General features: G+C 51.6%; 1 protein-coding gene across 1 annotated transcript in view; it reads right to left on the bottom strand.

Annotated features, from left to right (window-relative positions):
* FADS6 (fatty acid desaturase 6) overlaps nucleotides 1–9,712 on the bottom strand; it is a 30,923-nt gene extending 21,211 nt beyond the window's left edge. The window contains 3 exon segments of the mRNA XM_032177983.2: nucleotides 8,456–8,622; nucleotides 9,313–9,579; nucleotides 9,661–9,712. Of these exon segments, the coding sequence (XP_032033874.1) occupies nucleotides 8,456–8,622; nucleotides 9,313–9,579; nucleotides 9,661–9,712 (486 nt within the window).
* Between the last annotated feature and the right edge of the window lie 5,821 nt (nucleotides 9,713–15,533).

A 15,533-nucleotide genomic window follows, 5' to 3' on the forward strand; every position in this document is an offset into this window, starting at 1 on the left:
AAAAAAAAAAAAAAAAAAAAAAGAAAAGACAGGATGCCCTCTTAATTCTGAATTTCAGATAAACAAAAAATACTTGGAATATTTGGGATATACTTATACAAAAATATTGGTTGTCTGAAATTTAAATTTATCAATGTGTGTTAGGCTATTCTTGCATTGCTAAAGAAATACCTAAGGCTGGGTAGTTTGTAAAGAATAGAGGTTTAACGGGCTCAGGGTTCTGCAGGCTGCACAGGAAGCTTGGTAGGGAGGCCTCAGGACGCTTACAAGCATGGCAGATCACAATCGTGACAATCGTGGCAGAAGTCCACGGGGAAGAGGAAGAGGGAGCAGGCAGTGACACGATGAAAGCGGAGCAGGGAGATGGGGATAGGGGTGCCACACACTTTTCAATGACCAGATCCTTTTCTTTTCTTTTTTTTTTTCCCGTGTCTTGCTCTGTCACCCAGGCTGGAGTGCAACGGTGCAATCTCGGCTCACTGCAACCTCCGCCTCCCAGGTTCAAGTGATTCTCCTGCCTCAGCCTCCTGAGTAGCTGGGATTATAGTTGCACGCCACCACACCCAGCTAATTTTTTATACTTTTAGTAGAGAAGAAGTTTTGCCATGTTGGCCAGGCTGGTCTCGAACTCCTGAACTCAAGTTATCCTCCCGCCTCGGCCACTGTGCCCAGCCTAAATGACAGATCTTTTGAGAACTCACTGTCACTGTCACCAAGACAACACCAAGGGGATGCTGCCAAACCATTCATGAGAAACCCCTCCATGATCCAGTCACCTCCCACCAGGCACCACCTCCTCCTCACTGTGCAGTAGCAGCAGCAGCTGGCCACTGGGGTTACTGCCTTTGTTGGCAAACTAGGGTTTATCTGCCTGTAGACAAGTCTCTCTCACACCAGCAGAACTACCAGTACTTCCAAAACCAACTCACCTGACCTGCAACTCAAAGGCATTTTTTTAAGGAAACCACCAAAAAAAAAAAAAAAATTAAATATTACATTTCATCCTGAGATTTAGGTGGGACAAACATCAAAATCATATCACTGGGCTTTTTGTATTTTACCTAGAAAACCTACTACTGAGGGCCATGGAGCCCCAGAGGCCCCCAGCATTCTGAAGCCAGATGTGAAGGGGCTGCTCATGCTGTGGGAACCAGGAAGAGTCTAGAGAGAGGAACGGAAGCTGTGCAGATCCAGCCCGGAAGCCCTCCTGCCAGACCAATGCTGCCCCTGCGACATCCCGCAATCCGTCTTTCTCATCCTGGTCATTCCTGCTGCCCGCCACTCCTGCACCTCTTCCTCCTCCCCACAGATCCCACCCAGACAACCTCCACCTACACCCTCCTCCTTGAACCCCATCCCTGCCCTTCTGTCCTTACCATCTCTCAGCCTGCCCATGCCAACACCTTTGTCCCATCTCCTGCCTTGTCTGCCTCAAATCCAGTAGAGTGACACAGTTAAAACCCAAAACTGCAACATAATTTCCCAATTATGGTCTTAATCCTGTAGTGTACTGTTTGTTTAAAAACTAAAAGCAGGGCCAGGCACGGTGGCTTATGCCTGTAATCCCAGCACTTTAGGTGGCCAAGGCGGGCAGATCACTTGAGGTCAAGAGTTCAAGACCGGCCAGGCGCGGTGGTTCACGCCTGTAATCTCAGCGCTTTGGGAGGCCGAGGCGGGCGGATCACGAGATCAGGAGATGGAGACCATCCTGGCTAACACGGTGAAACCCCATCTCTACTAAAAATACAAAAAAATTAGCTGGGCGTGGTGGCAGGCGCCTGTAGTCCCGGCTACTTGGGAGGCTGAGGCAGGAGAATGGCACAAACCTGGGAGGTGGAGCTTGCAGTGAGCGGAGTTCCCGCCACTGCACTCCAGCCTGAGCAGCAGAACGAGACTCCATCTCAAAAAAAAAAAAAAAAAGAGCTCAAGACCAGCCTGGTCAACATGGGTAACCCCTACTAAAAATATAAAAATTAGCAGAGCGTGGTGGTGCACACCTGTAGTCCCAGCTACTTGGGAGGCTGAGGCAAGAGAATCACTGGAACCCACGAGGTGGAGCCTGCAGTGAGCCGAGATTGTGCCACTGCACTCCAGCCTGGGCAATACAGTGAAACCCTGTCTCAAAAAAAAAAAAAACAAAAGAGGAACATATTAGAGAAGAACATAGAGGAAGAGACTGATAACCTCCAGCCATCATCTTCCAGGAGGAAATGGGACATCTGCAGAAAGGGGCAGGACAAAGACCTCTCCCAATACTTTTTGAATTCTGAATCATGTAAACACATTATCTATTTGAAAAATAAGTTAGTTTTGAAAACTACCAACTTAGATTAACACCTTTGGCCACAAGACCAAGTTCCAGGTATTCTGCCTGCCACATGCCCCCTTTCCCCTCTCCAGGGTCCCCATTGGATTCTGGTGACCCCTGATTCCTGAGGGTCCCTCATGCACTGTGCTGCTTCCCACAGCATTTGTCCATACATTTGTTCTGTCTGAAGCCACCTTCCTGCTCCTTAGTTTGGCCAACTCTGTCCTGATAGCATCTCCCCTGGAAACCTTCCCTGGAGTTTCTCAGCCCTGCATGATTCACATTTGGGACTCAGGCACTTTTTGTGTCAGGGACTGTCCTGTGCACTGTAGGACATTTAGCAATGTCCCTGGCCTCTACACACTAGATGCCGGTAGCATGCGCGCGCGCACACACACACACACACACACACACACACACACACACACGTCTTTTTTTTTTGAGACAGACTTTTACTCTGTTGCCCAGGCTGGAGTATATGGAGTATAGTAATGAAATCTTGGCTCACAGAAGGCTTGAACTCCTAGGCTCGAGCAATTCTCCTGCCTCAGCATCCAGCCTCCCAAGTAGCTTGGACTACAGGTGCACACCACCACATCCAGCTAATTTTTGTTTTGTTTTGTTGTTTTGTTTTGTAGAGACAGGCTCTCGCTGTGTTGCCCGGGCTGGTCTCAAACTCCTGGGCTCAAGTGATCCTCCTGCCTTGGCCTCCCAAGGTGGTGGGAGCCACTGAGCCTGGCCCACACCCCCATCTTGATAGCCAAAAATATCTCCAGACACTGTCCAGTGTCCCTGACCTGCTCTTCCCACCCTGAGCTCTCAGAGCTTTCACTCCACCCTGGTCAATGCCCTCATCACATTCTGCCTGCCCCAGTCACCTACCAGCTGGCGTGGCATTGCACAAGTGGCTTAAACTCCCGGATCAGTGTTTCCTCATCTACAAAGTGAGGGTAACAGTAGCTTCACCCTCATAGGGAGGTGTGACTCTGAAATGAGGTAATTTACACAAAGGATGCAGGAAGCAGCCAGTAAGCCTTAGCTAGTGCGATCAGGATTTATTATTATTATTATTATTTTTTTTTTTTAAGGTTTTTTTTTTTTTTTTTTTCACCCAGGCTGGAGTGCAGTGGCGCAATCTCGGCTCACTGCAAGCTCTGCCTCCCGGGTTCACGCCATTCTCCTGCCTCAGCCTCTCCGAGTAGCTGGGACTACAGGCGCCCGCCACCACGCCCGGCTAATTTTTTTTGTATTTTTAGTAGAGACGGGGTTTCACTGTGGTCTCGATCTCCTGACCTCGTGATCCGCCCGCCTCGGCCTCCCAAAGTGCTGGGATTACAAGCGTGAGCCACCGCGCCCGGCCTATTATTATTATTATTATTATTATTATTATTATTACTTTAAGATGGAGTCTGGCTGTCTCACCAGGCTGGAGTGCAGTAGCACAATCTCAGCTCACCACAACCTCCGCCTCCTGGGTTCAAGCAATTCCCCTGCCTCAGCCTCCTGAGTAGCTGGGACTACAGGCACATGCCACCACGCCCAGCTACCTTTTTTCGTATTTTAGTACAGACGGCGTTTCACCATGTTGGCCAGGATGGTCTCTATCTCCTGACCTCGTGATCCACCCTCCTCGGCCATCCAAAGGGCTGGGATTAAAGGTGTGAGCCACCGCGCCCGGCCAGGATTTTTTATTATTTTGATGTCATTTGTGTGTGTCTTTTTTGCACTTGACTCTGAGTCCCTGGAGAACCGGAACGGGGTCTTATTCACAGTTATGTCCCCAGCATCTACTGGAGCATGGTGTAGGTGGAGCTGGGACACCACACACACACACACACACACACACACACACAAGTACCAATGTCTGTTTCCTTGGTTTTGATATCGAATGACACTTAGATAAAGGTAACTATTGCGTGAAACTGGATGAAGGCTACACCAGACCTCTGTGTCCTATTTTTGCAAGGCCTGTGAATCTATAATTATTTTAAAAATAAAAAAGGTTTTACAAAAGTATATTTTGTACTGCAAATCTGAGTTTTCCCTCCAAATAAATATTAAAAATTAAAAAAATAAGAAGTCATAGTTGAACTTAGGCAACAGCTCTCGAGGTTTGCATGGGAACGGGCAGAGAGAAGGTTGGAGAGACAGCCTGGAGGGTAATGGTCACACTGAACTCCTGTGAGGAGAGAACGTTCCAGGATCACGACTTAGGCAGGGGTTCCTGGCCCTGTTTCCACCCCCACAAGAGCCCTGAAGGAAGCCAATGGCATTCTCCTATGAGGCGCCCCTCCCCCAGAGCTCCAGTCCAGCAGCTGTGGCTCCACCCCTGCAGCACAAAGCCGACTTCACAAGGAGGATTTGAAGCGGAGACGCTGGAGCTTAGGAACTAGCAGGGCCTGTTCCCTCCCACTCAGGGGAGCACTTGGATTGTGAGTGCCATGCAGGAGAGGCCTTTCAGGAGTTAATCTTTCCCAGGCTTCGGGGCTTAAATTACGGGGACCTGCCCACCCCACACTGCCCCCCACCTTCCTGTGGCCATCTGAGCATGGCACAGTGCCCTTCACTGGCAGTCCCTGAGAATATGCCCAGCGGTCCCCATGGTGACCCAGGACAGGGCTGGGCAGGTACTCTCCCTGGGTAAGGCCAAGGTTATCGATGGCAGGAGAGAAGGTCAGGGTTAGGCTACCAGGAGGGATAGAACTTTCCTATGTGGAACACAAATGGGTCTTTGGAGGTTGGATACTTTAGGAGAGAAACAACAGCCTGCAGTGGAAGCCTCCCCCTCCAACCTGTCTGCCCCTCCCCCAGATCCGATGGCCCAGCTTGGAGCTGGTAAACCCTGAGACAATCCCAGCAAAAGCTGGGCACCCGGGACAGCCAATGATACTCAGTTAATGCCTGAGGCTGCAGCATTTGCCATACACCTAAAGGAGCCCAGGGCCTATGGCTGCATTATTCTGCAATGAAGATGTCTCCTGAGCATCAAGGTTTGGGAAAAGCACAGATACCCCACAAGGAAGGATCCTAAGAGAGAAGGCATCAAGACATGGGAGGAGAGTCAGAGATCCAGGAAGGGTCCCGGGGCATCCTCTGAGGTCCTAGGAAGCAAGAACGTGTCCTCTGCGACCTGCAGAGGCCCAGAAGACGCAGCACCCAACCCCCCAATATATACATAGCCCTGTCGAGCTTTGCAAACTTGCAGTTAAAAAAACAACAAAAACAAAACAAACAAAAAAACGACAGGCCGGGTGCAGTGGCTCATGCCTGTAATCCCAGCACTTTGGGAGGCTGAGGTGGGTGGCTCACCTGAGGTCAGTAGGTCAAGACCAGCCTGGCCTACACGGTGAAACTCTGTCTCTACAAAAATACAAAAAAAATTTGCCAGACATGATGGCGGGTGCCTATAATCCCAGCTACTAGGGAGGCGGAGGCAGGAGAATCACTTGAACCCTGGAGGTGGAGGTTGCAGTGAGCCGAGACTGCATCATTGCACTCCAGCCTGGGCAACAGAGAGAGACTCGTCTCAAAAAAAAAAAAGACAAACAAAGCAAACAACTGGTAACTCTTTCCTTGCAGGTGACCACGTTAACTCCAGAGAAGGAAAGTGAAGATCATACTGGTGGAGGGTGTCAGGACCAGGCCCTCCGTTAAGGTCTGCACTGTTTCGTTTAATCCGCATGCTGGCCTCATGAGGGAGGTCATGTTATTTCTCCTGTTTATTAGGTGAGGAAAGTGACACTTAGATGTTGAATTAAGTAACTTGCTCAAGGTCAGGGCAGCCAGTGGGGCCGGGATTTCAACCATGGCTTCAAAGACTGGTCTTGAACTCCTGACCTCAAGTGATCCTCCCGCCTTGGCCTCCCAAAGTGCCGGGATTACAGGCGTGAGCCCCACTGTCCTCACCGCCACCCTGTGTGGCAAACAAGACCAGCACCCTCCTCCAGCAATGCATTTGCCTCACCAGTGTCAGCCAGACTGGGGAGACTGGTCTGCCCCTTCCCCCACACTTGGAACTGGACCCTCCCTAGAGGGTAGCTGGAGGGCACCTGTGGGATGAAAAAATCAAGACGCATCCCATGTAGGTTAGTCGGCCCTGTTCCTCAGCCCACTGCAGTCCACCAGGCAGGTGTCACGACACAAGGCAGGAGCCAAGCCTTCCCTCCCCAGCTTCAAGGGGGCTTGCAGGCCTGAACCTGGTTCCCTAGGCAACTGCAGGGTCATCGTCAGCAAATATGGATGGAAGAATATTGCCAAGAGCTCAAGTCTGTGCCAGGAGCTGAAGAGTCAAAGAGGCAAAGATGAAGCCGCTGGGCTTACGGGGACAAGACAGCATTCACAAGCAGAATGCAGCCCTGAGGCTATCTGGGTATCTCAGGCGTGCTGGGTTTCTGGTGGAGCGCTCCAGTAGAGAAGCCCGGGAAGGCTTCTCAGAGGAGGCGTCCTTGGCCTCCTGCGTTCATTTGGCACACGTGATAGCTACTGTGTGGGTGTAACACTTTGGTGGGTATCAGATTCCCCTGTGGAACTTCGTAAAAACACACTGGACTGAGTCCTCTTCTCCAGCAAGCCTGGGCCTCCAGATCATTCTGCTACACACTGAAGTTTGAGAACCTTTAGGTCACCTCTGTGCAATAAATCCCTTACAGCCAAGCAGTCCCAAATTCTCAGTACCTGCTCCTCATCCTCAGCTGCCTCCAGGCTCCTGGTACTCAGTACAGCTTTCTTCTTCCTTTTTTTTTGAGACAGTCTCACTCTTTCTCAGCCTCCTGAGTAGCTGGGATTACAGGTGGTGGCACACCACGCCCGGCTAATTTTTGTATTTTTTAGTAGAGATGAGGTTTCACCATGTTGGTCATGCTGGTCTCAAACTCCTGACCTCAGGTGATCCACCCGCCTTGGCCTCCCAAAGTGCTGGGATTACAGGATTGAGCCACCGCACCCAGCCTCAGTACAGCTTTTTAAAAAATCCAAACAAACATAGCTCATTCTGCCCCTGTGACCCAGCATTATGACACAGTCCATGTCACCAGCACAGCCCAGTGTCTCCCTTGCTTCTCTGTGGATTACAGACTTGGCGGGCAGCTGACCCAGACTCCAGAGCCTGGCCCGTGTCTTAAGAGTCTGGCCGGCACCAATGCTCAGCGCTCCCTGGGAAAGAAATTGTCTTGAAATTGACCCCGAGGATCAGAAGCCTGTCAGTTCCTCTTGTCTTCAGCACTTTGATGTGTGTGCTGGTGAGAGGGGCAGGGGAGGGGAAGAAGCAGGGGATAGTACTAGGTGACAAATGCTTCATCCACTCAGCTGAGTGGGTAGTATTATAGTTATATGATGTATGTGTGTGTAGACAGTTATATAAAGTTATATAACTTTATAAAAACTTAATAATTCAGTTAATTGGTCACAATAACCAGTCCTTCCAGAAAAGAACTGTTTCTGGTCCCAGCTTTCCTATTTATTCATAAGGTGCGGCCATTTATTTATTCAGGGGAACCATCACCCGGGTGGCCAGGTGACAGTCCCCCTGGAAAGGAGGAGGGAGCAGGCTCAGCAGAGGAACCGGGGAGGCCTGGAGACCAGTCAAGAGAGAAAGACAAGCTGGTGGAAACTTTTGCCTTCCTGGGCTTGCCCGAAGGTACGAAGGCCAAGGTCGAACTGGGAAGGGGTGGAAGAAGGGAGGGCAAGGGTCAGGTGAGGTAGGTACTTCCTGGAGCTGACCCCGGGGAGCAGGGGGCTTCTCAGGAAGGCTAGGCCGTGTCCAGGCATCAGAGGAGCATCATCTGGAGTGAGGACGCTGCCCCTTGTGGGCACTGGGCCCCTCCTCCTCCTCCCCTTCTGTCTGTGGGTCACATTTGAAACCCTGACTGCAAAATCTGGAGGCCCCAGTGGTTGTAACTGTGGGCCAAGACAGTGGCATACTCATCGTACAATTCTCTACCCATGGGGTGCAAAGACCGGCTCAAGGGCTTGGAGAAGTCCTCAGACACGCTGTAGTGCATACTGCACCAGTGGACCGGCATACCGTCAGCTGCAGCGGCCTGCCCCGTGGGCACATGCACAGCTGGACACACCCGCATGCTCGAACAGAAGAATGAGGTTGCCACACGGTCCCAGCAGCTGCCCACATCCTCCTTCTCCCAGGCTCACCTTCACAAAGAAAAGCAGCCAGATCTTGCTCCAGCGTTTGGACTCGGTGAGGGCCCCATGGGTGGCCAGGTGGCTGCCCTTGACAGTGAGTGTGTAGTGGCACACACCCAAGACGGTGATGCCCGATGCAAAGACCAGGGCATTCTCCGAGCGCAGGCACAGGAACCCTGCATGGAGAGGAGGAAGGGGACGGGTCTTTCTCTAGCTCTGGGTGATCTGGGCCCAAATACCTCAACCCTTACCCTGGGAGCCCAGGCTAAAGCGGGCTAGGCTCTGGGGGCTGCCACTGGCCGGAGTGAGGCAGGTCCCACTGTGGCCTGAGGGGGACCAGGACTACCCCTCCAGTGGTCCTGACTCTCCCGTGCCTGGTCCTGACTCTCCGGTGCGTGGTCCTGGGCCCCCAGCCAAAGCAATGTTGGGGCCTCATGTACCATGGGTGTTCCAGACCAGGAAGGGTCCAGGGGAAACTCCCACCTCCTCCCCACTCACCTGGGGTCCCCAAAGAACACCATCTCCCTTCCCGGGCGCGGTGAGGGGCACCTCATCACTCCCGGCCACTCCCCCGCTCTTCTCAACTTTCCCTTCCACCACCCTCCTGCCATCAGACGCCCTCCCTCCTCCTGCGCCCCGCTCCTAGGGGACACAGGGCAGAACACCCCAGTCCAGACTCTTAGGTTCGGGGTGTGACCCTCCATCCTGGGGTGCGGGGCCCGACCACCTCCGCTTCCCTGCTGCCGCCAGTCCACTCCGCACGGCTGCACTCCCACCGCTGCTGTGGAGACCCCGCGCCGCCACCTCCGCCGCACCCCGCCCCCACCCGAACCCCGGCCGGGACGCCAGGTCCCCGCGTTCCCCACCTGCCGGCAAGGCGAGGAGGCTGAGCGCGAGGATGGCGCAGTCCACGCCGTGGCGCTCCCATCAGGAGCTCGTCCTCACCACGTCCTGCACCAGCACCTCCAGCTCCCGCAGCAGCGCCTGGAGCCGGCCAATGCGCTGGGAGTGGCGGGGCGGGGAGGCGATTCTGCGGTGAGACCCAGCCCCGGGTAGTAGGGACGGAGGCGTCAGGGGCACGGAGACCCCAGTGGAGACACCCCCCCACCCCCGCCCCGCCCCGAGGGCCTCCCCTGACCTCCGACCTCAAGTAACTCCCTGAGTTCCCTCTGTCCCTCGGATCTGTCCGAGCATTTTCCTCCCCCGACCCTGACTATTCGTAGTGGCACTGAGCAGCTCCCCTCGCACGTGACACATATGACACATGCTGTCGTCTGTCTCTGCCAACAGAAGGGACCCTCAGTGCCGTTAGAGGCGTCCTCGTTTTGCCCAAGCTCTGTCTTCAGTACCTAGGGCAATGCTTGGCACAGAAACATCTGGGAATTCCTAGGGCAGAAAGTTCAAGGACTCCCCACTCCCCATCCCCGTGGGTCAAGGAGTGAGAGGTCCCCTCTGAGTCTGGCTTCAGCAGAGGTGACCCCAGGGGAGCTGGCTCTTCAGCCCAATAATGTTGGGTGAGAGGGGGTAGCTACAGGGAAAACACATCCAGAGGTCCTCGTTCTGGGTGGGCAGGCAGACCAGCTGGGTCCCGCTGCCATTCCACTCCCTCAAGAGCACCCAGGTCTGAACCCAGGGCCAGGGCCTCAGCCAAGCCCTATAGCATTTGGGAGAATTTGGTTAGAAGGGAAGCTTGTGTCTGTTGTCCTAGGATCTGGTTGTGTGACTTTCAATAACCAACGGAGTTACCTGAAAGCAGTCAGCGCTGCTTTTGTGGAGATCGAAACCACCAAGTTCACAAAGAAGGTGAGTTGGCTGGTTTATACCCTTACTCTAGGGTGTATGAGACGGGTTTGGGCAGTTACTACCCAGGGCAGGCCTGAGACCTGAAGCTGTGTTTGTGCTGGGTGTGTTTAGGAAAGTGAGCCGAACTCCTGAGAATTAACATTGAGGTTACGGTTTGGGAGTGGGCTTGGTCTTTGTATGCCCAGGAGGAAGGGAACTGGGACGGTTGAGCCTCTTCAGTGTGTAGGGTGCCTTCCCTCACTGTGGTATTTCTTTGGCATTGCTAAGTAGCCTGACTTCCTATTTTCCAACCTTTCGGGAATCCTCTGAACACTTGCCTATATTGCTAATTGATAGAGGGCTGAGGTACAGTTTGCGAGGAAGTCCAGGCATTAAGGTGTGCGGTTGCCTGGATCCCAGAGGCATCCAGCCTGACTCTGCATGGTGCATGAGTCTCTCCTCTAGAACCCCTTTCTGTACTTCAGGCCCATCATTCTCTCCAAGCCTCCTTCAAAACAGGCAAATATCCTGCATTCCGATATCCCACATTCCTGTGTGTGGCCAATAATGTGCCCTTCTTCTATAGCCTATTGAGCCTCCTGGTAAGAAGAGCCACTTCATCTTCTTATTTTGCCTTTGTACAGGTTCAGATTGAGCCCTACCTAGAAGATTCTGTGTGTCATATCTGCAGTTCTCAGCCTGGTCCTTTCTTCTGTCGAGATCAGGTGGGTCCGATGTCTATGAAGTCCCTGCCCTCAATTAAAAATTGTTGGCTGGGTGTGTTGGTTCACATCTGTAATCCCAGTACTTTGGGATGCCAAGGCAGGTGGATCAGGAGGACCAGCCTGGCCAACACGGTGAAACCCCGTCTCTACTAAAAATACAAAAATTAGCCTGGTGTGGTGGCATGCGCCTGTAATCCCAGCTACTTGGGAGGCTGAGGCAGGCGAATAGCTTGAACCCAGGAGGCGGAGGTTGCAGTGAGTCGAGATCACGCCACTGCACTTCAGCCTGGGACAGAGCAAGACTCTGTGTCAAAAAAAAAATGGTTATGCCAAGTTCATGACGTTGAATGTTGGAGTTCTGAGGTACCCTGTGGTGTCTGAGAGCATAGAGGAGGCAGCAGTAATGTTTGCTGAAGGTCAGACCAGGGACAGACATACTTTAGATAGCTTGATCCAGAACCCTTAAGAAAATATGTTGGGCCGGGCGCGGTGGCTCACGCTTGTAATCCCAGCACTTTGGGAGGCCGAGGCGGGCGGATCACGAGGTCAGGAGATCGAGACCACGGTGAAACCCCGTCTCTACTAAAAATACAAAAAAATTAGCCGGGCGTGGTGGCGGGCGCCTGTAGTCCCAGCTACTCGGAGAGGCTGAGGCAGGAGAATGGCGTGAACCCGGGAGGCGGAGCTTGCAGTGAGCCGAGATCGCGCCACTGCACTCCAGCCTGGGCGACAGAGCGAGACTCCGTCTCAAAAAAAAAAAAAAAAAGAAAATATGTTGAATTGAGTCTTTATTCTTTGGCCTTTTTCTTGCCTAGGATGTTGCTATGCAGTATGCCACTATTGCTGAGAGGTGGTTTTGTAGATGATAGAAGCCTGGCTGGGTGTGGTCAGCAGCACGTGGGAGCCAGGCTCAGCTGCCTAACCCTGAGGCCTTCTAAGCTGATTTTTCTCTACTCAAGGGCCTCATCCTCCTTTACATGTGAACTTCTGGATGACTTTGATATTTGCACCTGGGCTGTACCCACAGGTGTCAGTGACAGGCAGAAAGCAGCGAGGTGGCTTTCTATTGAATGTTCCTGGGTGATGGAATGTGGATCTGGATGTGTTTGGCAGTGCTTCTCAAACCTTAATTACAGACACATCACCTGAGGATCTTAGATTCTGATTCAGTGGGTTTGGGGCGGACCCTGAGATTCCGTGTGTCCAACAAGTATCCAAGTGGTGTCAGTGCTGCTAGTCAGCATCATCCTTTGACAGGTGTTGGGGGAAGTTTGGGACCTCTTAGGACACCAGCAGCAGTCCATCCATGCTTAGTGGGTGCTTTTTAAATTTTATTTTAAAAATTTTTGCAGTGATGCCATTGATCAGATTTGGAGTCTCTGAATATGGTTAAACTGAGGCTCTCAAGTGAGAGTTTGAAGTTAAGTTTGGATTGTTAGCTAAAGCCTGAGACCAAGTGTATGATCAGCCTCATCTACCAGGCTTTCATGGATCTGGATCTTTCACAGATAATCTCCATGGTCAGATAATTGCTCAGAGATTAGTGGCTTGCCTGAGGTTACACAGCAACCAAGAGATGGGACTAGACTGAGAAACAAACCCAGTCACCTCTCCTCACTTAATGGGAAGAAATCAGGATGTTGCCTAGCATTAGAATTTTTAGTCAGTGTCTTTATACATTCTCCACGTTAGCAGCCATGTGATACAACTACTCTGTAGGAGGTGAGAAGGGCAGGGGAATGGGAGAGCAGCTGTCATGGTTAGAGGGGGTAAGAGAAACTAGCATGGTCTCTGCACACACTACGAGCCCAACATGTTTAAGTAACAAGGATGGTGGGTTTGCCATAGTCAATCAGGCTTCTGTGTTGGGGTGAGAGTGCTCCTATGGACCATCTTTTTTTTTTTTTTTTTTTGAGACAGAGTCTCGCTGTCGCCCAGGCTGGAGTGCAGTGGCGCGATCTTGGCTCACTGCAGGCTCCGCCCCCCGGGGTTCACGGCATTCTCCTGCCTCAGCCTCCCGAGTAGCTGGGACTACAGGTGCCCGCCACCACGCCCGGCTAATTTTTTGTATTTTTAGTAGAGACAGGGTTTCACTGTGTTAGCCAGGATGGTCTCGATCTCCTGACCTCGTGATCCGCCCGCCTCGGCCTCCCAAAGTGCTGGGATTACAGGCGTGAGCCACCGCGCCCGGCCTGGACCATCTCTTCTAACCCACAGAGGCCATCGGGAGTCTCCCACCCCTTCTCCAAACAGAACAAGCAGCTCATGCAACAGCTCCTGTGTCTGGTGCTGACACAGGCCTGGCATCCTCCTTTTTGTTCCCCCAACCCAGGTCTGCTTCAAATACTTCTGCCGGAGCTGCTGGCACTGGCGGCACAGCATGGAGGGCCTGCGCCACCACAGCCCCCTGATGCGGAACCAGAAGAACCGAGATTCCAGCTAGAGGAGCTGGCCTTGCCCAGTGGCCTGTGGCGCCCGAAGCTGGCAGATCAGGTAAGCAGCCTGCACCACCGTGCCACTGGCGACCAGGGAGCTGGCTTCCCAAGGAGAAGGGAAAATTGTAGTCACCTTTACACTTGCTGAATCTGTCTTTGTTTCTGCACTAATTAATGCACGTTGAGTTTCGTCGGGTTTTGTTTTCGGTGGGGGGGGGTATACCAAGGGCAAGGACCCTCTGGCTTACCCTCCAAGTGACTCTGTAGTTTTCCCAGATTTTAGTTCCTCATTTTGTAGATGAAAAGCGGAAAAAACAAACAAACAAAAAAAACTACGTGTCCAGAAGGTATTGAGGTATTGACACGGACGCCGACACCTAGGTTTATTTATTAAAAGCGCTTTTTTACATTCCTTGCGATACTGATGGGGATGATGCGCAGGTCTCATTGGTTTCATTGTTGCAGTTGCCATACAGTGCCTTTCCATTTATTTAACCCCCACCTGAACGGCATAAACTGAGTGTTCAGCTGGTGTTTTTTACTGTAAACAATAAGGAGACTTTGCTCTTCATTTAAACCAAAATCATATTTCATATTTTATGCTCGAGGGTTTTTACCGGTTCCTTTTTACACTCCTTAAAACAATTTTTAAGTCGTTTGGAACAAGATATTTTTTCTTTCTTGGCAGCTTTTAACCTTGTAGCAAATTTGTGTCTGGGGGACTGCTGGTCACTGTTTCTCACAGTCGCGAATCAAGGCATTTGCAACCAAGGAAAAAAGATGTTTTTGTTTTATTTGAAACTGGACCAGATAAACGGTGTTTGAGTGGCTGCTGTATATAGTTTTAAATGGTTTACTGAATCTCCTTAAGTTGCACTTATGTGGGGGGGTGGGGTTGATAGAAGTTTTTAATCACAAAGTCACAGGACTTTTTTCTTTTGTAACTGAGCTAAAAAGGGCTGCTTTTCGGTGGGGGCAGATGAAGGCTCACAGGAGCCCTTTCTCTTAGAGGGGGCAAGTACCCTTCCCTTATATCTTTAATTTGAGGAATGTATGAGATAACAGTTGCAGTTGACTGAAATGCCACTGGAGTTTGAAAACTTGACTTTTTTCTTTCCTTTTTTTTTAAAAAAAAAACAAAAACTACTTGCCCCTCCTAGGGAAGCTGTGTGCCAAAGAACCAGTGTCATAAAGCCTCCCTCCTGCTGAGCTGACGTTGCATTGTTGCATATCCCAGCTACTCTGTGGGTTTTGTGAAGTTGTGTGTGAAGTCTCTACCTCATTGCAGTATATGCAGGCAAGACTGCACTCTCCTACAGATGTGTGGAGTAAGCTGTGGTGTCGTTTTTTTGGCACATAATAAACACGTTGCAGCAGAGTTCTGGTTTGGTCTCTGTGTTTGAGGTCTGGGACCAAGGGGCTAACGGGGGGAGTAAGGGGGTAATGGCACAGCCACAGCTTGTTTCCTTGGATTTCTGTGATGAGATCCTGGCCCAGGATAATGGTGGGACCGTGTGGGAGACCTGCCCTGTGAGTACTCCTTGGTCCCTTCCCTCGTCAAATATACTTTGGAGATGCCTCTCCAGTGCGGGGGGTGCTTCTAGCCCAAATATAAAAAGTCCTCTTTTCTTAGCTTCTCAGGGGTCCTCACAGCCTCCAGGCCCAGCTTGGAGAATGCTGGAGGCACAGCTGCTCACATGCCAGCAGAAGCCACTTGTTCTCAGCTTCTCCTGGAAGCCTTGTCCTATTACTTCTTCGGAGGCTGCTCATCCTGTTGGACCCACCTATGATGACCCAGTTCCTTTCTGAGAGGGAGTGATTTGGTTTTTGCTGTTCAGAGAGCCCTATTGACTGAACTTTCTCAGAGCTCACAGGATTTGTGGCAAGGTCTGCTGATTTTTTTTTTTTTTTTTTTCCAGTCAAGTTGGCCTGGGCCCAGCTGTTGAACTGATTCTTTGGGAACCTCCAATTTAGTCTGAGGTGGAGGGAATCCTGCATACTGAAGCTGTCTCTTCTGAGAGAGGTGCAAGAACTATTGGACAAGGTGGGGGAGTCTCCTCACGAAAGGAGAGGCCTGGCCGGGCGCAGTGGCTCACGCCTGTAATCCCAGCACATTGGGAGGCCAAGGTGGGCGGATCACGAGGT

The sequence above is a fragment of the Hylobates moloch genome, unplaced genomic scaffold (assembly GCF_009828535.3).
Source record: "Hylobates moloch isolate HMO894 unplaced genomic scaffold, HMol_V3 SCAFFOLD_15, whole genome shotgun sequence".
NCBI lineage: Eukaryota > Metazoa > Chordata > Mammalia > Primates > Hylobatidae > Hylobates > Hylobates moloch.